The 24,902-nt window shown below is 44.6% G+C and overlaps 1 protein-coding gene across 1 annotated transcript; it reads left to right on the top strand.

The window, feature by feature from the left end:
- LOC139378801 (glycerol-3-phosphate dehydrogenase 1-like protein) lies at nt 1-24,902 on the top strand. Its single transcript, XM_071121317.1, has 8 exons — nt 1-198; nt 731-908; nt 1,285-1,425; nt 18,593-18,731; nt 18,923-19,035; nt 21,553-21,789; nt 22,498-22,604; nt 22,892-24,902. The coding sequence occupies exons 1-8, from the start codon at nt 155-157 to the stop codon at nt 22,986-22,988; spliced, it is 1,056 nt and encodes a 351-aa protein (XP_070977418.1). The 5' UTR covers nt 1-154; the 3' UTR covers nt 22,989-24,902.

The following is a 24,902-nucleotide window of genomic DNA, read 5'->3' as shown; positions in this document are numbered from 1 at the left end:
AGTAGTTCAGTCTGTAGTAGCCTAGAGGCGCTCTCTCTAGTCTCCTCTCCATAAATCCACTCCTCATATCATCTGTCATTAGTTATCTATATCTTCGGAAGCAATACATTTTTGAACAGTTTCTTCTCCAGAAACATATAGGAAAAATCTCCAAATGGCGTCTCCTCTGAAAGTGTGCATTGTCGGCTCTGGAAACTGGTGAGTTCAGTCACTGTCAATGATCACTGTTGCTCCTGTCGATGACATGCACTCTATAGAGATGGTCAGATAGATGTTACAGGGCTAGCTGGTCAGATAGATGTTACAGGACTAGCTGGCCAGATAGAGCAGCATTAGCTGCCAGTGTCTGTCTCTTACAATGTAACGTTAGGTATATCTCTCTCTGGCGCAGAGGCGAGCGCGGATCCGTTGTATAACATCGACGTTACATTGTAGCTATTGTCAAGGAGAACATGAGCAGGAGAGCAACGTGGGGTTTTGAATCCACTTATGTTGAGGGGACGACAATGCATTTCTGTAGGATAATGTTTAAAGGATAATGTTTATGACATGAGCAAATTCTTGACAAAGGACAAGACTGAATTTGATAGGTTATCCCATTCTAAAATAACGGTGAACAGTTAAGATAATAATTTAGATTGTTTTTGCTATTGTCTCTTGCCACAGGACGATGGTAAATGGTAAGTTGTAGAGCACTGTAGTGTACATCGATGATTCTTGTTCCCTACAGGGGTTCAGCCGTTGCCAGGATAATCGGCAGTAATGCTCAGGCCCTGCAGCGTTTCGCCACCACAGTCAAGATGTGGGTGTTTGAGGAGAACGTGAACGGCAGGAATCTCACAGACATCATCAACACAGACCATGAGAATGTCAAGTACCTGCCTGGATACAGACTGCCTGACAATGTGGTAAGAGGACTGTCTGAACAGAAATGAGTTTAAACAAAGACTGAAAGCTTGTAGTTTACACCATCACCAACCCCCCTCATCCACCCACCCACCCACCCTCTCTCTCTTTCTCCACCCCCCCTCTCTCTTTCTCACCCTCCTTCTCTCTCTCTCTCACCCTCCTTCCCTCTCTCTCTCTCTCTCTCTCTCTCTCTCTCTCTCTCTCTCTCTCTCTCTCTCTCTCTCTCACCCCCCCTCACCCTCCTTCTCTCTCTTTCTCTCTCTATCTCACCCCCCCTCTCACCCTCCTTCCCTCTCTCTCTCTCTCTCTCACCCTCCTTCCCTCCTTTCCTCTCTCTCTCTCACCCCCGCTCTCACCCTCCTTCCCTCTCAACAGGTGGCTGTACCTCAGCTCCAGGATGCTGCTGAGGGGGCTGACCTCCTAGTGTTCGTGGTTCCTCACCAGTTCATCAGGAAGCTGTGTGATGAGATGGTGGGCTGTGTCTCCTCTCAGGCCAGGGGAATCACACTCATTAAGGTAAGAGTTTCATGCCGCCAAACATCCTACTCATATGTTTACTCTCCAACCTAAAACACACAAGGCTATAAGGAGCCCTGTCATTTCTCAGTGTTCTCCTCCTCCTTATAAGGCTATAAGGAGCCCTGTCATTTCTCAGTGTCCTCCTCCTCCTTATAAGGCTCTATGGAGCCCTGCCATTTCTCAGTGTTCTCCTCCTCCTTATAAGGCTATAAGGAGCCCTGTCATTTCTCAGTGTTCTCCTCCTCCTTATAAGGCTATATGGAACCCTGTCATTTCTCAGTGTTCTCCTCCTCCTTATAAGGCTATATGGAACCCTGTCATTTCTCAGTGTTCTCCTCCTGCTTCTCCTCACTAACACCATCACCAACCACTCTGGTCCCAGTCTGCCTGTCTTGACCTCAGTGACAGCAGGGTAGAAAACACTACCTGTCTTGACCTCAGTGACAGCAGGGTAGAAAACACTACCTGTCCTGACCTTAGTGACAGCAGGGTAGAAAACACTACCTGTCCTGACCTCAGTGACAGCAGGGTAGAAAACACTAGCTGTCCTGACCTCAGTGACAGCAGGGTAGAAAACACTACCTGTCCTGACCTCAGTGACAGCAGGGTAGAAAACACTAGCTGTCCTGACCTCAGTGACAGCAGGGTAGAAAACACTACCTGTCCTGACCTCAGTGACAGCAGGGTAGAAAACACTACCTGTCCAGACCTCAGTGACAGCAGGGTAGAAAACACTACCTGTCCTGACCTCAGTGACAGCAGGGTAGAAAACACTAGCTGTCCTGACCTCAGTGACAGCAGGGTAGAAAACACTAGCTGTCCTGACCTCAGTGACAGCAGGGTAGAAAACACTACCTGTCCTGACCTCAGTGACAGCAGGGTAGAAAACACTACCTGTCCTGACCTCAGTGTTAAACCCATTGGGTTTCTTGGCCGGTTGTTTTGTTTAAATATCTCGATTAAACCACGAAACTAAAATCTTGTGTAATTTGGTTAGATGCTGAATGTTTACGTAGGCTGTCCACAAGAGCTGTTTTATCTAATGGCTCATATGCTCCTTTGCACCCCATTATTTTTATTTCTACTTTGCACATTCTTCCACTGCAAATCTACCATTCCAGTGTTTTACTTGCTATATTGTATCTACTTTGCCACCATGGCCTTTTTTTTGCCTTTACCTCCCTTATCTCACCTCATTTGCTCACATCGTATATAGACTTGTTTCTACTGTATTATTGACTGTATGTTTGTTTTACTCCATGTGTAACTCTGTGTCGTTGTATCTGTCGAACTGCTTTGCTTTATCTTGGCCAGGTCGCAATTGTAAATGAGAACTTGTTCTCAACTGGCCTACCTGGTTAAATAAAGGTGAAAAAAATAATATATATATATATATATATATATATATATATATATATATATATGGTCTCTCTGCCATGCTCTACCTAGATCTGCCATACATGTATGCAGTTTAAAATAACCATCTTTTACATCAGATTATGTAGTTAGAACATCTTTATAACTGTGTCATGGTTCTCTCTCCTCTTTTTGTGTTAAACCTCTGGATTGGGCCAGAGCAGGGCCTTGTGTTAAACCTCTGGATTGGGCCAGAGCAGGGCCTTGTGTTAAACCTCTGGATTGGGCCAGAGCAGGGCCTTGTGTTAAACCTCTGGATTGGGCCAGAGCAGGGCCTTGTGTTAAACCTCTGGATTGGGCCAGAGCAGGGCCTTGTGTTAAACCTCTGGATTGGGCCAGAGCAGGGCCTTGTGTTAAACCTCTGGATTGGGCCAGAGCGGGGCCTTGTGTTAAACCTCAGGATTGGGCCAGAGCGGGGCCTTGTGTTAAACCTCTGGATTGGGCCAGAGCAGGGCCTTGTGTTAAACCTCTGGATTGGGCCAGAGCAGGGCCTTGTGTTAAACCTCTGGATTGGGCCAGAGCAGGGCCTTGTGTTAAACCTCTGGATTGGGCCAGAGCGGGGCCTTGTGTTAAACCTCTGGATTGGGCCAGAGCGGGGCCTTGTGTTAAAGCTCTGGATTGGGCCAGAGCGGGGCCTTGTGTTAAACCTCTGGATTGGGCCAGAGCAGGGCCTTGTGTTAAACCTCTGGATTGGGCCAGAGCAGGGCCTTGTGTTAAACCTCTGGATTGGGCCAGAGCAGGGCCTTGTGTTAAACCTCTGGATTGGGCCAGAGCAGGGCCTTGTTTTAAACCTCTGGATTGGGCCAGAGCAGGGCCTTGTGTTAAACCTCTGGATTGGGCCAGAGCAGGGCCTTGTGTTAAACCTCTGGATTGGGCCAGAGCAGGGCCTTGTGTTAAACCTCTGGATTGGGCCAGAGCAGGGCCTTGTGTTAAACCTCTGGATTGGGCCAGAGCAGGGCCTTGTGTTAAACCTCTGGATTGGGCCAGAGCGGGGCCTTGTGTTAAACCTCTGGATTGGGCCAGAGCAGGGCCCAATCAAATAAAATTTGATTTGATTTGGATTGGGCCAGAGCAGGGCCTTGTGTTAAACCTCTGGATTGGGCCAGAGCGGGGTCTTGTGTTAAACCTCTGGATTGGGCCAGAGCAGGGCCTTGTGTTAAACCTCTGGATTGGGCCAGAGCAGGGCCTTGTGTTAAACCTCTGGATTGGGCCAGAGCGGGGCCTTGTGTTAAACCTCTGGATTGGGCCAGAGCAGGGCCCAATCAAATACAATTTGATTTGATTTGGATTGGGCCAGAGCAGGGCCTTGTGTTAAACCTCTGGATTGGGCCAGAGCGGGGCCTTGTGTTAAACCTCTGGATTGGGCCAGAGCAGGGCCTTTGTAAAGAGGGATTTGTGTGGTTCAGGAGCCAGGGGATTCTGAGAAGCTTTATTTGAGTGGAGAGGCTTGTAAAACTATTACTACATAATTAACTACAGGCTCATTAGTTTTTTTGGAGAGGACAGTCTTCCCGTTCTCCAAGAATGTAATCAGACGATTATGGTGTTGGGATTAATTTAATAAGCTCTTATTCAGCCTTGTCTCTTTACTATCTATTAATGTATTAATGTCTAGTATTCAATCAGTTACAACTACTTCTACAGGGTTCTAGTTATTCAGCCTTGTCTCTCTACTATCTATTAATTTATTCATGTCTAGTCTTCAATCAGTTACAACTACTTCTACAGGGTTCTAGTTATTCAGGAAGTGTTTGTCCTCTGTGTGTCAGTGTGTGTCTAGAAAACAAGTCCACAGGGCCTTGGCCTGGCCTAGTTTGTTTCTGTCACCAGCTGGTTCTGTCTCTCTCCGGGGCAGCTAAACTCCCACGTCTGGCTTATGATGTTGGAATATTTCAAGAGCGATGTTTTGCGGGGACATGATGTGCTCTCCTCTCGGTACTCCCATCTCTGTCCCAGATTGAGTTAACGTCTGCAGGAGAGAGAAGGCTAATATCAGAGGGAGTAGAGTAGCTTACTCTGGATCTACTGTAGTGTCTGTCTGTCTGTCTGTCTGTGAGAAGCCCTCATATGTGGAGTTGAGACAGCAGTCTGACTGTCTCTGTGTGTCTCTGAATGGATGTTTTTTACTAACAAACACATAACAAACAATAGTAACACCTCTCACTAATCACTAACCACTAGTAACACCTCTCACTAACCACTAACCACTAGTAACACCTCTCACTAATCACTAACCACTAGTAACACCTCTCACTAATCACTAACCACTAGTAACACCTCTCACTAACCACTAACCACTAGTAACACCTCTCACTAACCACTAACCACTAGTAACACCTCTCACTAACCACTAACCACTAGTAACACCTCTCACTAACCACTAACCACTAGTAACACCTCTCACTAACCACTAGTAACACCTCTCACTAACCACTAAACACTAGTAACATCTCTCACTAATCACTAGTAACACTAGTAACACCTCTCACTAACCACTAGTAACACCTCTCACTAACCACTAGTAACACCTCTCACTAACCACTAGTAACACCTCTCACTAATCACTAACCACTAGTAACACCTCTCACTAACCACTAACCACTAGTAACACCTCTCACTAACCACTAACCACTAGTAACACCTCTCACTAACCACTAACCACTAGTGACACCTCTCACTAACCACTAGTAACACCTCTCACTAACCACTAAACACTAGTAACATCTCTCACTAATCACTAGTAACACTAGTAACACCTCTCACTAACCACTAAACACTAGTAACACCTCTCACTAATCACTAACCACTAGTAACACCTCTCACTAACCACTAACTACTAGTAACACCTCTCACTAAACACTAGTAACACCACTCACTAACCACTAAACACTAGTAACACCTCTCACTAACCACTAACTACTAGTAACACCTCTCACTAACCACTAGCCACTAGTAACACCTCTCACTAACCACTAGTAACACCTCTCACTAACCACTAGTAACACCTCTCACTAACCACTAAACACTAGTAACACCTCTCACTAAACACTAACCACTAACCACTAGTAACACCTCGCACTAACCACTAGTAACACCTCTCACTAACCACTAGTAACACCTCTCACTAACCACTAACTACTAACCACTAGTAACACCTCTCACTAACCACTAGTAACACCTCTCACTAACCACTAACTACTAGTAACACCTCTCACTAACCACTAACCACTAGTAACACCTCTCACTAACCACTAGTAACACCTCTCACTAACCACTAGGAACACCTCTCACTAAACACTAACCACTAACCACTAGTAACACCTCTCACTAACCACTAAACACTAGTAACACCTCTCACTAAACACTAACCACTAACCACTAGTAACACCTCTCACTAACCACTAGTAACACCTCTCACTAACCACTAGTAACACCTCTCACTAACCACTAACTACTAGCAACACCTCTCACTAAACACTAACCACTAGTAACACCTCTCACTAAACACTAACCACTAGTAACACCTCTCACTGACCACTAACCACTAGTAACACCTCTCACTAACCAGTAACACCTCTCACTAACCACTAACCACTAGTAACACCTCTCACTAACTACTAAACACTAGTAACACCTCTCACTAACCACTAACTGCTAGTAACACCTCTCACTAACCACTAACCACTAGTAACACCTCTCACTAACCACTAACCACTAGTAACACCTCTCACTAACCACTAAACATTAGTAACACCTCTCACTAACCACTAACCACTAGTAACATCTCTCACTAACCACTAAACACTAGTAACACCTCTCACTAACCACTAAACACTAATAACACCTCTCACTAACCACTAAACACTAGTAACACCTCTCACTAACCACTAACCACTAGTAACACCTCTCACTAACCACTAACCACTAAACACTGGTAACACCTCTCACTAACCACTAGTAACACCTCTCACTAACCACTAACTACTAGTAACACCTCACACTAACCACTAACTACTAGTAACACCTCTCACTAACCACTAACCACTTGTAACACCTCTCACTAACCACTAGTAACACCTCTCACTAACCACTAGTAACACCTCTCACTAACCACTAACTACTAGCAACACCTCTCACTAAACACTAACCACTAGTAACACCTCTCACTAAACACTAACCACTAGTAACACCTCTCACTGACCACTAACCACTAGTAACACCTCTCACTAACCAGTAACCACTAGTAACACCTCTCACTAACCACTAACCACTAGTAACACCTCTCACTAACCACTAAACACTAGTAACACCTCTCACTAACCACTAACCACTAGTAACACCTCTCACTAACCACTAACCACTAGTAACACCTCTCACTAACCACTAACCACTAGTAACACCTCTCACTAACCACTAACTGCTAGTAACACCTCTCACTAACCACTAACCGCTAGTAACACCTCTCACTAACCACTAACCACTAGTAACACCTCTCACTAACCACTAAACATTAGTAACACCTCTCACTAACCACTAACCACTAGTAACACCTCTCACTAACCACTAAACACTAGTAACACCTCTCACTAACCACTAAACACTAGTAACACCTCTCACTAACCACTAACCACTAGTAACACCTCTGACTTACCACTAACCACTAAACACTGGTAACACCTCTCACTAACCACTAGTAACACCTCTCACTAACCACTAACCACTAACTACTAGTAACACCTCACACTAACCACTAACTACTAGTAACACCTCTCACTAACCACTAACCACTTGTAACACCTCTCACTAACCACTAACCACTAAACACTGGTAACACCTCTCACTAACCACTAGTAACACCTCTCACTAACCACTAACCACTAATTACTAGTAACACCTCACACTAACCACTAACTACTAGTAACACCTCTCACTAAACACTAGTAACACCTCTCACTAACCACTAACCACTAGTAACACCTCTCACTAACCACTAAACACTAGTAACATCTCTCACTAATCACTAGTAACACTAGCAACACCTCTCACTAACCACTAAACACTAGTAACACCTCTCACTAATCACTAACCACTAGTAACACCTCTCACTAACCACTAACTACTAGTAACACCTCTCACTAAACACTAGTAACACCTCTCACTAACCACTAAACACTAGTAACACCTCTCACTAACCACTAACTACTAGTAACACCTCTCACTAACCACTAACCACTAGTAACACCTCTCACTAACCACTAGTAACACCTCTCACTAACCACTAGTAACACCTCTCACTAAACACTAACCACTAACCACTAGTAACACCTCTCACTAACCACTAAACACTAGTAACACCTCTCACTAAACACTAACCACTAACCACTAGTAACACCTCTCACTAACCACTAGTAACACCTCTCACTAACCACTAACTACTAACCACTAGTAACACCTCTCACTAACCACTAGTAACACCTCTCACTAACCACTAACTACTAGTAACACCTCTCACTAACCACTAACCACTAGTAACAGCTCTCACTAACCACTAGTAACACCTCTCACTAACCACTAGTAACACCTCTCACTAAACACTAACCACTAACCACTAGTAACACCTCTCACTAACCACTAAACACTAGTAACACCTCTCACTAAACACTAACCACTAACCACTAGTAACACCTCTCACTAACCACTAGTAACACCTCTCACTAACCACTAGTAACACCTCTCACTAACCACTAACTACTAGCAACACCTCTCACTAAACACTAACCACTAGTAACACCTCTCACTAAACACTAACCACTAGTAACACCTCTCACTGACCACTAACCACTAGTAACACCTCTCACTAACCAGTAACCACTAGTAACACCTCTCACTAACCACTAACCACTAGTAACACCTCTCACTAACCACTAACCACTAGTAACACCTCTCACTAACCACTAACCACTAGTAACACCTCTCACTAACCACTAACCACTAGTAACACCTCTCACTAACCACTAACTGCTAGTAACACCTCTCACTAACCACTAACTGCTAGTAACACCTCTCACTAACCACTAACCACTAGTAACACCTCTCACTAACCACTAACCACTAGTAACACCTCTCACTAACCACTAAACATTAGTAACACCTCTCACTAACCACTAACCACTAGTAACATCTCTCACTAACCACTAAACACTAGTAACACCTCTCACTAACCACTAAACACTAGTAACACCTCTCACTAACCACTAAACACTAGTAACACCTCTCACTAACCACTAACCACTAGTAACACCTCTCACTAACCACTAACCACTAAACACTGGTAACACCTCTCACTAACCACTAGTAACACCTCTCACTAACCACTAACCACTAGTAACACCTCTCACTAACCACTAACTGCTAGTAACACCTCTCACTAACCACTAACTGCTAGTAACACCTCTCACTAACCACTAACCACTAGTAACACCTCTCACTAACCACTAACCACTAGTAACACCTCTCACTAACCACTAGTAACACCTCTCACTAATCACTAACCACTAGTAACACCTCTCACTAACCACTAACCACTAGTAACACCTCTCACTAACCACTAACCACTAGTAACACCTCTCACTAACCACTAACCACTAGTGACACCTCTCACTAACCACTAGTAACACCTCTCACTAACCACTAAACACTAGTAACATCTCTCACTAATCACTAGTAACACTAGTAACACCTCTCACTAACCACTAAACACTAGTAACACCTCTCACTAATCACTAACCACTAGTAACACCTCTCACTAACCACTAACTACTAGTAACACCTCTCACTAAACACTAGTAACACCACTCACTAACCACTAAACACTAGTAACACCTCTCACTAACCACTAACTACTAGTAACACCTCTCACTAACCACTAGCCACTAGTAACACCTCTCACTAACCACTAGTAACACCTCTCACTAACCACTAGTAACACCTCTCACTAACCACTAAACACTAGTAACACCTCTCACTAAACACTAACCACTAACCACTAGTAACACCTCTCACTAACCACTAGTAACACCTCTCACTAACCACTAACTACTAACCACTAGTAACACCTCTCACTAACCACTAGTAACACCTCTCACTAACCACTAACTACTAGTAACACCTCTCACTAACCACTAACCACTAGTAACACCTCTCACTAACCACTAGTAACACCTCTCACTAACCACTAGGAACACCTCTCACTAAACACTAACCACTAACCACTAGTAACACCTCTCACTAACCACTAAACACTAGTAACACCTCTCACTAAACACTAACCACTAACCACTAGTAACACCTCTCACTAACCACTAGTAACACCTCTCACTAACCACTAGTAACACCTCTCACTAACCACTAACTACTAGCAACACCTCTCACTAAACACTAACCACTAGTAACACCTCTCACTAAACACTAACCACTAGTAACACCTCTCACTGACCACTAACCACTAGTAACACCTCTCACTAACCAGTAACACCTCTCACTAACCACTAACCACTAGTAACACCTCTCACTAACTACTAAACACTAGTAACACCTCTCACTAACCACTAACTGCTAGTAACACCTCTCACTAACCACTAACCACTAGTAACACCTCTCACTAACCACTAACCACTAGTAACACCTCTCACTAACCACTAAACATTAGTAACACCTCTCACTAACCACTAACCACTAGTAACATCTCTCACTAACCACTAAACACTAGTAACACCTCTCACTAACCACTAAACACTAATAACACCTCTCACTAACCACTAAACACTAGTAACACCTCTCACTAACCACTAACCACTAGTAACACCTCTCACTAACCACTAACCACTAAACACTGGTAACACCTCTCACTAACCACTAGTAACACCTCTCACTAACCACTAACTACTAGTAACACCTCACACTAACCACTAACTACTAGTAACACCTCTCACTAACCACTAACCACTTGTAACACCTCTCACTAACCACTAGTAACACCTCTCACTAACCACTAGTAACACCTCTCACTAACCACTAACTACTAGCAACACCTCTCACTAAACACTAACCACTAGTAACACCTCTCACTAAACACTAACCACTAGTAACACCTCTCACTGACCACTAACCACTAGTAACACCTCTCACTAACCAGTAACCACTAGTAACACCTCTCACTAACCACTAACCACTAGTAACACCTCTCACTAACCACTAAACACTAGTAACACCTCTCACTAACCACTAACCACTAGTAACACCTCTCACTAACCACTAACCACTAGTAACACCTCTCACTAACCACTAACCACTAGTAACACCTCTCACTAACCACTAACTGCTAGTAACACCTCTCACTAACCACTAACCGCTAGTAACACCTCTCACTAACCACTAACCACTAGTAACACCTCTCACTAACCACTAAACATTAGTAACACCTCTCACTAACCACTAACCACTAGTAACACCTCTCACTAACCACTAAACACTAGTAACACCTCTCACTAACCACTAAACACTAGTAACACCTCTCACTAACCACTAACCACTAGTAACACCTCTCACTAACCACTAACCACTAAACACTGGTAACACCTCTCACTAACCACTAGTAACACCTCTCACTAACCACTAACCACTAACTACTAGTAACACCTCACACTAACCACTAACTACTAGTAACACCTCTCACTAACCACTAACCACTTGTAACACCTCTCACTAACCACTAACCACTAAACACTGGTAACACCTCTCACTAACCACTAGTAACACCTCTCACTAACCACTAACCACTAATTACTAGTAACACCTCACACTAACCACTAACTACTAGTAACACCTCTCACTAAACACTAGTAACACCTCTCACTAACCACTAACCACTAGTAACACCTCTCACTAACCACTAAACACTAGTAACATCTCTCACTAATCACTAGTAACACTAGCAACACCTCTCACTAACCACTAAACACTAGTAACACCTCTCACTAATCACTAACCACTAGTAACACCTCTCACTAACCACTAACTACTAGTAACACCTCTCACTAAACACTAGTAACACCTCTCACTAACCACTAAACACTAGTAACACCTCTCACTAACCACTAACTACTAGTAACACCTCTCACTAACCACTAACCACTAGTAACACCTCTCACTAACCACTAGTAACACCTCTCACTAACCACTAGTAACACCTCTCACTAAACACTAACCACTAACCACTAGTAACACCTCTCACTAACCACTAAACACTAGTAACACCTCTCACTAAACACTAACCACTAACCACTAGTAACACCTCTCACTAACCACTAGTAACACCTCTCACTAACCACTAACTACTAACCACTAGTAACACCTCTCACTAACCACTAGTAACACCTCTCACTAACCACTAACTACTAGTAACACCTCTCACTAACCACTAACCACTAGTAACAGCTCTCACTAACCACTAGTAACACCTCTCACTAACCACTAGTAACACCTCTCACTAAACACTAACCACTAACCACTAGTAACACCTCTCACTAACCACTAAACACTAGTAACACCTCTCACTAAACACTAACCACTAACCACTAGTAACACCTCTCACTAACCACTAGTAACACCTCTCACTAACCACTAGTAACACCTCTCACTAACCACTAACTACTAGCAACACCTCTCACTAAACACTAACCACTAGTAACACCTCTCACTAAACACTAACCACTAGTAACACCTCTCACTGACCACTAACCACTAGTAACACCTCTCACTAACCAGTAACCACTAGTAACACCTCTCACTAACCACTAACCACTAGTAACACCTCTCACTAACCACTAACCACTAGTAACACCTCTCACTAACCACTAACCACTAGTAACACCTCTCACTAACCACTAACCACTAGTAACACCTCTCACTAACCACTAACTGCTAGTAACACCTCTCACTAACCACTAACTGCTAGTAACACCTCTCACTAACCACTAACCACTAGTAACACCTCTCACTAACCACTAACCACTAGTAACACCTCTCACTAACCACTAAACATTAGTAACACCTCTCACTAACCACTAACCACTAGTAACATCTCTCACTAACCACTAAACACTAGTAACACCTCTCACTAACCACTAAACACTAGTAACACCTCTCACTAACCACTAACCACTAGTAACATCTCTCACTAACCACTAAACACTAGTAACACCTCTCACTAACCACTAAACACTAATAACACCTCTCACTAACCACTAAACACTAGTAACACCTCTCACTAACCACTAACCACTAGTAACACCTCTCACTAACCACTAACCACTAAACACTGGTAACACCTCTCACTAACCACTAGTAACACCTCTCACTAACTACTAAACACTAGTAACACCTCTCACTAACCACTAACTGCTAGTAACACCTCTCACTAACCACTAACCACTAGTAACACCTCTCACTAACCACTAACCACTAGTAACACCTCTCACTAACCACTAAACATTAGTAACACCTCTCACTAACCACTAACCACTAGTAACATCTCTCACTAACCACTAAACACTAGTAACACCTCTCACTAACCACTAAACACTAATAACACCTCTCACTAACCACTAAACACTAGTAACACCTCTCACTAACCACTAACCACTAGTAACACCTCTCACTAACCACTAACCACTAAACACTGGTAACACCTCTCACTAACCACTAGTAACACCTCTCACTAACCACTAACTACTAGTAACACCTCACACTAACCACTAACTACTAGTAACACCTCTCACTAACCACTAACCACTTGTAACACCTCTCACTAACCACTAGTAACACCTCTCACTAACCACTAGTAACACCTCTCACTAACCACTAACTACTAGCAACACCTCTCACTAAACACTAACCACTAGTAACACCTCTCACTAAACACTAACCACTAGTAACACCTCTCACTGACCACTAACCACTAGTAACACCTCTCACTAACCAGTAACCACTAGTAACACCTCTCACTAACCACTAACCACTAGTAACACCTCTCACTAACCACTAAACACTAGTAACACCTCTCACTAACCACTAACCACTAGTAACACCTCTCACTAACCACTAACCACTAGTAACACCTCTCACTAACCACTAACCACTAGTAACACCTCTCACTAACCACTAACTGCTAGTAACACCTCTCACTAACCACTAACCGCTAGTAACACCTCTCACTAACCACTAACCACTAGTAACACCTCTCACTAACCACTAAACATTAGTAACACCTCTCACTAACCACTAACCACTAGTAACACCTCTCACTAACCACTAAACACTAGTAACACCTCTCACTAACCACTAAACACTAGTAACACCTCTCACTAACCACTAACCACTAGTAACACCTCTCACTAACCACTAACCACTAAACACTGGTAACACCTCTCACTAACCACTAGTAACACCTCTCACTAACCACTAACCACTAACTACTAGTAACACCTCACACTAACCACTAACTACTAGTAACACCTCTCACTAACCACTAACCACTTGTAACACCTCTCACTAACCACTAACCACTAAACACTGGTAACACCTCTCACTAACCACTAGTAACACCTCTCACTAACCACTAACCACTAATTACTAGTAACACCTCACACTAACCACTAACTACTAGTAACACCTCTCACTAAACACTAGTAACACCTCTCACTAACCACTAACCACTAGTAACACCTCTCACTAACCACTAAACACTAGTAACATCTCTCACTAATCACTAGTAACACTAGCAACACCTCTCACTAACCACTAAACACTAGTAACACCTCTCACTAATCACTAACCACTAGTAACACCTCTCACTAACCACTAACTACTAGTAACACCTCTCACTAAACACTAGTAACACCTCTCACTAACCACTAAACACTAGTAACACCTCTCACTAACCACTAACTACTAGTAACACCTCTCACTAACCACTAACCACTAGTAACACCTCTCACTAACCACTAGTAACACCTCTCACTAACCACTAGTAACACCTCTCACTAAACACTAACCACTAACCACTAGTAACACCTCTCACTAACCACTAAACACTAGTAACACCTCTCACTAAACACTAACCACTAACCACTAGTAACACCTCTCACTAACCACTAGTAACACCTCTCACTAACCACTAACTACTAACCACTAGTAACACCTCTCACTAACCACTAGTAACACCTCTCACTAACCACTAACTACTAGTAACACCTCTCACTAACCACTAACCACTAGTAACAGCTCTCACTAACCACTAGTAACACCTCTCACTAACCACTAGTAACACCTCTCACTAAACACTAACCACTAACCACTAGTAACACCTCTCACTAACCACTAAACACTAGTAACACCTCTCACTAAACACTAACCACTAACCACTAGTAACACCTCTCACTAACCACTAGTAACACCTCTCACTAACCACTAGTAACACCTCTCACTAACCACTAACTACTAGCAACACCTCTCACTAAACACTAACCACTAGTAACACCTCTCACTAAACACTAACCACTAGTAACACCTCTCACTGACCACTAACCACTAGTAACACCTCTCACTAACCACTAACCACTAGTAACACCTCTCACTAACCACTAACCACTAGTAACACCTCTCACTAACCACTAACCACTAGTAACACCTCTCACTAACCACTAACCACTAGTAACACCTCTCACTAACCACTAACCACTAGTAACACCTCTCACTAACCACTAACTGCTAGTAACACCTCTCACTAACCACTAACTGCTAGTAACACCTCTCACTAACCACTAACCACTAGTAACACCTCTCACTAACCACTAACCACTAGTAACACCTCTCACTAACCACTAAACATTAGTAACACCTCTCACTAACCACTAACCACTAGTAACATCTCTCACTAACCACTAAACACTAGTAACACCTCTCACTAACCACTAAACACTAGTAACACCTCTCACTAACCACTAAACACTAGTAACACCTCTCACTAACCACTAACCACTAGTAACACCTCTCACTAACCACTAACCACTAAACACTGGTAACACCTCTCACTAACCACTAGTAACACCTCACACTAACCACTAACTACTAGTAACACCTCTCACTAACCAATAACCACTTGTAACACCTCTCACTAACCACTAACCACTAAACACTGGTAACACCTCTCACTAACCACTAGTAACACCTCTCACTAACCACTAACCACTAACTACTAGTAACACCTCACACTAACCACTAACTACTAGTAACACCTCTCACTAAACACTAACTACTAGTAACACCTCTCACTAAACACTAGTAACACCTCTCACTAACCAATAAACACTAGTAACACCTCTCACTAACTACTAGTAACACCTCTCACTAACCACTAACCACTAGTAACACCTCTCACTAACCACTAGTAACACCTCTCACTAACCACTAGTAACACCTCTCACTAACCACTAGTAACACCTCTCACTAAACACTAACCACTAACCACTAGTAACACCTCTCACTAACCACTAAACACTAGTAACACCTCTCACTAAACACTAACCACTAACCACTAGTAACACCTCTCACTAACCACTAGTAACACCTCTCACTAACCACTAGTAACACCTCTCACTAACCACTAGTAACACCTCTCACTAACCACTAACCACTAGTAACACCTCTCACTAACCACTAACCACTAGTAACACCTCTCACTAACCACTAACTACTAGTAACACCTCTCACTAACCACTAGTAACACCTCTCACTAACCACTAACCACTAGTAACACCTCTCACTAACCACTAACTGCTAGTAACACCTCTCACTAACCACTAACCACTAGTAACACCTCTCACTAACCACTAAACACTAGTAACACCTCTCACTAACCACTAACCACTAATAACACCTCTCACTAACCACTAGTAACACCTCTCACTAACCACTAACCACTAACTACTAGTAACACCTCACACTAACCACTAACTACTAGTAACACCTCTCACTAACCACTAACTACTAGTAACACCTCTCACTAACCACTAACCACTTGTAACACCTCTCACTAACCACTAACCACTAGTAACACCTCTCACTAAACACTAGTAACACCTCTCACTAACCACTAACCACTAGTAACACCTCTCACAAAACACTAAAAACACCTCTCACTAACCACTAACCACTAGTGACACCTCTCACTAACCACTAACCACTAGTAACACCTCTCACTAACCACTAACCACTAGTAACAACTCTCACTAAACACTAGTAACACCTCTCACTAAACACTAAACACTAGTAACACCTCTCACTAACCACTAGTAACACCTCTCACTAACCACTAGTAACACCTCTCACTAACCACTAAACACTAGTAACACCTCTCACTAAACACTAACCACTAGTAACACCTCTCACTAACCACTAACCACTAGTAACACCCCTCACTAAACAATAGTAACACCTCTCACTAACCACTAGTAACACCTCTCACTAACCACTAAACACTAGTAACACCTCTCACTAACCACTAACCACTAGTAACACCCCTCACTAAACACTAGTAACACCTCTCACTAACCACTAGTAACACCTCTCACTAACCACTAAACACTAGTAACACCTCTCACTAACCACTAACCACTAGTAACACCCCTCACTAACCACTAGTAACACCTCTCACTAAACACTAACCACTAGTAACACCCCTCACTAACCACTAACAACACCTCTCACTAAACACTAACAACACCTCTCACTAAACACTAGTAACACCTCTCACTAACCACTAACCACTAACACCTCTCACTAACCACTAAACACTAGTAACACCTCTCACTAACCACTAACCACTAGTAACACCCCTCACTAACCACTAGTAACACCTCTCACTAACCACTAGTAACACCTCTCACTAACCACTAACCACTAGTAACACCTCTCACTAACCACTAAACACTAGTAACACCTCTCACTAACCACTAACCACTAGTAACACCCCTCACTAACCACTAGTAACACCTCTCACTAACCACTAACCACTAGTAACACCTCTCACTAACCACTAGTAACACCTCTCACTAACCACTAACCACTAGTAACACCTCTCACTAACCACTAGTAACACCTCTCACTAACCACTAGTAACACCTCTCACTAACCACTAGTAACACCTCTCACTAACCACTAGTAACACCTCTCACTAACCACTAGTAACACCTCTCACTAACCACTAGTAACACCTCTCACTAACCACTAGTAACACCTCTCACTAACCACTAGTAACACCTCTCACTAACCACTAGTAACACCTCTCACTAACCACTAAACACTAATTACACCTCTCACTAACCACTAACTACTAGTAACACCTCTCACTAAACACTAATAACACCTCTCACTAGCCACTACACACTAGTAACACCTCTCACTAAACACTAGTAACATGTCTCGCTAACCACTAACCACTAAACACTAGTGACACCTCTCTCCACCTCTCACCTCTCTCTCCACGGAACTAGCTGCCTCCTCACTCCTCTCTGTCAATGTCGTCTTTCAGGTTGTCTCACTTCCTTTGATCTGTTCTCTCACGTTGCCCTGTAAAACAAATGGAACGAGAAACACTATTGAACCATGTAGCTGTCTCTTGTCCCCACAGGGAATAGACGAAGGTCCGGAGGGCCTGAAGCTCATCTCGGACATAATCAGGGAGAAGATGGCTATAGACGTCAGTGTTCTGATGGGAGCTAACATCGCCAACGAGGTGGCAGCAGAGAAGTTCTGTGAGACCACCATCGGTAAGAAAACCCCCAGCATCATTTATCAACATAATTGCCAAGACATTTCTATACAGGAATGTAAAACAAAGCTGTGATGTTATTTGATAACTATGTGGAATGAGATAGATAGTAATTACGACAAAGCTTTGACAGAGATGGAGCGATAGGCTGGCTATGTGTTGGGATGTAAAAACGTGTTTCTTTACCAGGCAGTAAGATCATGGAGAACGGCCTGCTCTTCAAGGAGCTCCTGCAGACTCCTAACTTCAGGATCACAGTGGTGGATGATGCAGACACTGTAGAGCTCTGTGGAGCCCTCAAGGTAACTCTAATACACTGTAGAGCTCTGTGGAGCCCTGTAGGTAACTCTAATACACTGTAGAGCTCTGTGGAGCCCTCAAATTAACTCTAATACACTGTAGAGCTCTGTGGAGCCCTGTAAGTAACTCTAATACACTGTAGAGCTCTGTGGAGCCCTCAAGGTAACTCTAATACACTGTGGAGCCCTGTAGGTAACTCTAATACACTGTAGAGCTCTGTGGAGCCCTGTAGGTAACTCTAATACACTGTAGAGCTCTGTGGAGCCCTGAATGTAACTCTAATACACTGTAGAGCTCTGTGGAGCCCTGTAGGTAACTATAATACACTGTGGAGCTCTGTGGAGCCCTGAATGTAACTCTAATACACTGTAGAGCTCTGTGGAGCCCTGTAGGTAACTCTAATACACTGTAGAGCTCTGTGGAGCCCTGTAGGTAACTCTAATACACTGTGGAGCCCTGTAGGTAACTCTAATACACTGTAGAGCTCTGTGGAGCCCTGTAGGTAACTCTAATACACTGTAGAGCCCTGTAGGTAACTCTAATACACTGTAGAGCTCTGCGGAGCCCTGTCGGTAACTCTAATACACTGTAGAGCTCTGTGGAGCCCTGTAGGTAACTCTAATACACTGTAGAGCTCTGCGGAGCCCTGTCGGTAACTCTAATACACTGTAGAGCTCTGTGGAGCCCTGAAGGTAACTCTAATACACTGTAGAGCTCTGTGGAGCCCTGTAGGTAACTATAATACACTGTAGAGCTCTGTGGAGCCCTGTAGGTAACTCTAATACACTGTAGAGCCCTGTGGAGCCCTGAAGGTAACTCTAATACACTCTAGAGCTCTGTGGAGCCCTGTAGGTAACTCTAATACACTGTAGAGCTCTGTGGAGCCCTGAATGTAACTCTAATACACTGTAGAGCTCTGTGGAGCCCTGTAGGTAACTATAATACACTGTGGAGCTCTGTGGAGCCCTGAATGTAACTCTAATACACTGTAGAGCTCTGTGGAGCCCTGTAGGTAACTCTAATACACTGTAGAGCTCTGTGGAGCCCTGTAGGTAACTCTAATACACTGTGGAGCCCTGTAGGTAACTCTAATACACTGTAGAGCTCTGTGGAGCCCTGTAGGTAACTCTAATACACTGTAGAGCCCTGTAGGTAACTCTAATACACTGTAGAGCTCTGCGGAGCCCTGTCGGTAACTCTAATACACTGTAGAGCTCTGTGGAGCCCTGTAGGTAACTCTAATACACTGTAGAGCTCTGCGGAGCCCTGTCGGTAACTCTAATACACTGTAGAGCTCTGTGGAGCCCTGAAGGTAACTCTAATACACTGTAGAGCTCTGTGGAGCCCTGTAGGTAACTATAATACACTGTAGAGCTCTGTGGAGCCCTGTAGGTAACTCTAATACACTGTAGAGCCCTGTGGAGCCCTGAAGGTAACTCTAATACACTCTAGAGCTCTGTGGAGCCCTGTAGGTAACTCTAATACACTGTAGAGCTCTGTGGAGCCCTGTAGGTAACTCTAATACACTGTAGAGCTCTGTGGAGCCCTGAAGGTAACTCTAATACACTGTAGAGCTCTGTGGAGCCCTGTAGGTAACTCTAATACACTGTAGAGCTCTGTGGAGCCCCGTAGGAAACTCTAATACACTGTAGAGCCCTGTGGAGCCCTGAAGGTAACTCTAATACACTGTAGAGCTCTGTGGAGCCCTGTAGGTAACTCTAATACACTGTAGAGCTCTGCTGAGCCCTGTAGGTAACTCTAATACACTGTAGAGCTCTGTGGAGCCCTGAAGGTAACTCTAATACACTGTAGAGCTCTGTGGAGCCCTGTAGGTTACTCTAATACACTGTAGAGCTCTGTGGAGCCCTGAAGGTAACTCTAATACACTGTAGAGCTCTGTGGAGCCCTCAAGGTAACTCTAATACACTGTGGAGCCCTTTAGGTAACTCTAATAGAGCTCTGTGGAGCCCTGAAGGTAACTCTAATACACTGTAGAGCCCTATGGAGCCCTGAAGGTAACTCTAATACACTGTAGAGCCCTGAAGGTAACTCTAATACACTTTAGAGCTCTGTGGAGCCCTGAAGGTAACTCTAATACACTGTAGAGCTCTGTAGGTAACTCTAATACACTGTAGAGCTCTGTGGAGCCCTCAAGGTAACTCTAATACACTGTGGAGCCCTTTAGGTAACTCTAATAGAGCTCTGTGGAGCCCTGAAGGTAACTCTAATACACTGTAGAGCCCTGTGGAGCCCTGAAGGTAACTCTAATACACTGTAGAGCCCTGAAGGTAACTCTAATACACTTTAGAGCTCTGTGGAGCCCTGAAGGTAACTCTAATACACTGTAGAGCTCTGTAGGTAACTCTAATACACTGTAGAGCTCTGTGGAGCCCTGAAGGTAACTCTTAAGTACCCGGCCCAGTGTGTGTATGTGCATGGTAATATGGATACTTCCATTGTAAAATGGTAATGTCGTGGTAATAACCTGTTGCCTGTATGTTTCCTTCTCTCTTCCTCAGAACATCGTAGCGGTAGGAGCAGGGTTCTGTGATGGGCTGAGGTGTGGGGACAACACCAAGGCAGCGGTAATCAGACTAGGACTGATGGAGATGATAGCCTTCGCTAAGCTCTTCAGTAAAGATGGCGTCGTCTCCTCTGCAACCTTCCTGGAGAGCTGCGGCGTGGCTGACCTCATCACGACCTGCTATGGAGGACGCAACCGACGCGTGGCCGAGGCCTTCGCCAAGACAGGAAAGGTAAGGACCAACGTCCAACTCTACACCAGACCTGGGTTAGTGCCGGCTGACTGACCCCATGGCAACGTTACACCACCCCATGGCAACGTTACACCACCCCATGGCAACGTTACACCACCCCATGGCACCCCATGACAACATTACACCACCCCGTGGCAACGTTACACCACCCCATGACAACGTTACACCACCCCATGGCAACGTTACACCACCCCTTGGCAACATTACACCACCCCATGACAACATTACACCACCCCATGACAACATTACACAACCCCGTGGCAACGTTACACCACCCCATGGCAACGTTACACCACCCCATGACAACGTTACACCACCCCATGGCAACATTACACCACCCCATGGCAACGTTACACCACCCCCTGGCAACATTACACCACCCCATGTCAACATTACACCACCCATGTCAACATTACACCACCCATGTCAACATTACACCACCCCATGACAACATTACACCAACCCATGACAAAGTTACACCACCCCATGACAACGTTACACTACCCCATGTCAACATTACACCACCCCATGTCAACATTACACCACTCCATGGCAACGTTAACCACCCCATGACAAAGTTACACCACCCCATAACAACATTACACCACCCCATGGCAACGTAAACAGAATAGGCCTAACTCCTACACAGATACATGGTAATATGTCCTGTATTTGCCTCCCTGCTAGACTATTGAGGTCCTGGAGCAGGAGATGTTGAATGGGCAGAAGCTCCAGGGTCCTGCTACCTCAGCTGAAGTCTACCACATCCTCAAACAGAAGGGACTGGTGGATAAGTGAGTCTCTCTCTCTCTTTCTCTGTCTCTCTCTCTGTCTCTCTCTCTGTCTCTCTCTCTTTCTCTGTCTCTTTCTCTCTCTCTCTCTCTTTCTCTCTCTCTCTCTTTCTCTCTCTCTCTCTCTGATCGATAAAGATACAGTACCTCGCCAAATGTAGTCTGTCACCCATCCCACCTGTATTAATCCCTGTGGTCCCGGCCATGAGCCCAGACTTGATCTAATGATGAGAGAGGTGGTTGTATGTTTCTATTTTAACTCTTGTGTCATTCTGTTGTGTCTTTCCCAGGTTCCCTCTGTTTGTGGCAGTGTATCAGATCTGTTTCGAGGGCAAGCCGGTACAGGAAATGATCTCCTGTCTACAGAGTCACCCAGAGCACCTGTGAGTGCAGCTAGCTAGGTATGCTAGGCTAACCTCAGATAGCAGAGCTAGCTCCATCTCTCCTCTCCAGCTGCTCTCCTCTGACCTCTATCTATAGAGAAGCTGTTCTTTCAAACAAGGGCCAGGCCAACCCTCCCTTCTTCTCTCCTTTCACCTCCCTCCTTCCTTCCCTCCCCACCCTTCCCTCCCTCCTTTCCCACCCCTTCCCTCCCCACCCTACCTTCCCTCTCCCTCCCTCCCTCCCTCCCTCCCTCCCTCCCTCCCTCCCTCCCTCCCTCCCTCCCTCCCTCCCTCCCTCCCTCCCTCCCTCCCTCCCTCCCTCCCTCCCCTTCCTCCCTCCCTCCCTCCCCTTCCCTCGCTCCCCACCCCTTCCCTCCCCCTCCCTCCCTCCCCACCCCTTCCCTCCCTCCCACCCTACCTTCCCTTGCTCCCCACCCCTTCCCTCCCCACCCTACCTTCCCTCCCCCTCCCCTTCCCTCCCACCCTACCTTCCCTCCCCCCTCCCTCCCTCCCCACCTATTCTCTCCCTCGCTCCCCACCCCTCCCCACCCTACCTTCCCTCCCCACCCTACCTTCTCTCCCTCCCCACCCTACCCTTCAAGGTTCAGGGACCAAAAGTTACAGAGTAGATGCTATTTACAATATTGTTGTGTTAAAGAGATGAGCCACGGGTGCTGCTAAGTGTCTGGTGAATCAGTACCTCACATTGACATACAATATCTATGGGTGGATGTCAGTTTCCTTCAGTGCTATTGAACCTGAATGACCTCCGATGCCACTAGCCAGCCATTAGGGCTCAAAAGTGGCTCTATGGACACCATTCAGCATTGGTCTCAAATGCACTTTTTATGATTTCTTTATTTAATCATGCTGACAAAACCAGACATTGCCCTTTCAATTAGGGGGGGGGGGGGGGGGTGTTAGAACATAATTAACTTTGTGAGAAGTAATTTGTTTCAGTGGCACATTTCAAAATCGTTAATTAGAGTAGAATGGAATTACTCCATTTTTCCCCAGAGGGAACTTCTGTCATTTTATACTGTTTGACTGCCATTCACATCATTTTAATGACATTACTTTACAGTCAATCCCAATGGAGTCATACATTGTTTTTTACAAAGGGAACAAGTGCATTCTGGGAAAAAAATCAAACGCAGTCCTTTACCTCACGAATGTAAATCCCCAATCATTATCAGTGGTGATTTTAGCATGTAAATCTTGGAGGGGCAAAAATATTTATATTTTTTGAGATGCATGCCAGCAAACCCACAACACTAAACAATACATTAACTGCACTATAACGGTGACAAATGTTGTCCACAAACTGTTGGGACAGCTTTATGTAGGCCCTTACAGCAGAGCCCTAACAGCAGAGCCCTCACAGCAGAGTCCCAACAGCAGAGCCCTTACAGCAGAGTCCCAACAGCAGAGCCTTAACAGCAGTCCCCACATCTTACCACTGCAACACCTGGCTATCAGTGGAGTCCCAACAGCAGAGTCCCAACAGCAGTCCCCACATCTTACCACTGCTACACCTGGCTATCAGTGGAGTCCCAACAGCAGAGTCCCAACAGCAGTCAGTTCTGAGTTTCCAGTTGTTTTGGAAAAAGGCAGATGTCATGCTGGATTGACAGCATGGTCAATGTGGAATGTTTATCCTTTTAAGCCTGGAAAAGAGACCCTTAAACCCGGACTTGTGACCACACAGCCACTCCACTGAATAGCAGGCTAGTGATTGCTTTGTAATGATTGCAGTTAGCCACTGAGTCCTTCTAAACCCCTCATTGTTGAATTTACAATTTCCAACTTGCTGTGTAATGTTTATGTCCAATGGCCGATGAGCACCGATACGTTTTATCTATAATTTCTCTTAATTATTTATCTTCATATGAAAAGGATTAAAAAGAATTTGCCAGTA

Source organism: Oncorhynchus clarkii, chromosome 2, assembly GCF_045791955.1.
Source record: "Oncorhynchus clarkii lewisi isolate Uvic-CL-2024 chromosome 2, UVic_Ocla_1.0, whole genome shotgun sequence".
Classification (NCBI taxonomy): Eukaryota; Metazoa; Chordata; class Actinopteri; order Salmoniformes; family Salmonidae; genus Oncorhynchus; species Oncorhynchus clarkii.
Note: the sequence above shows the minus strand (reverse complement) of the source record. Positions and strands in the feature narration are given on the sequence as shown.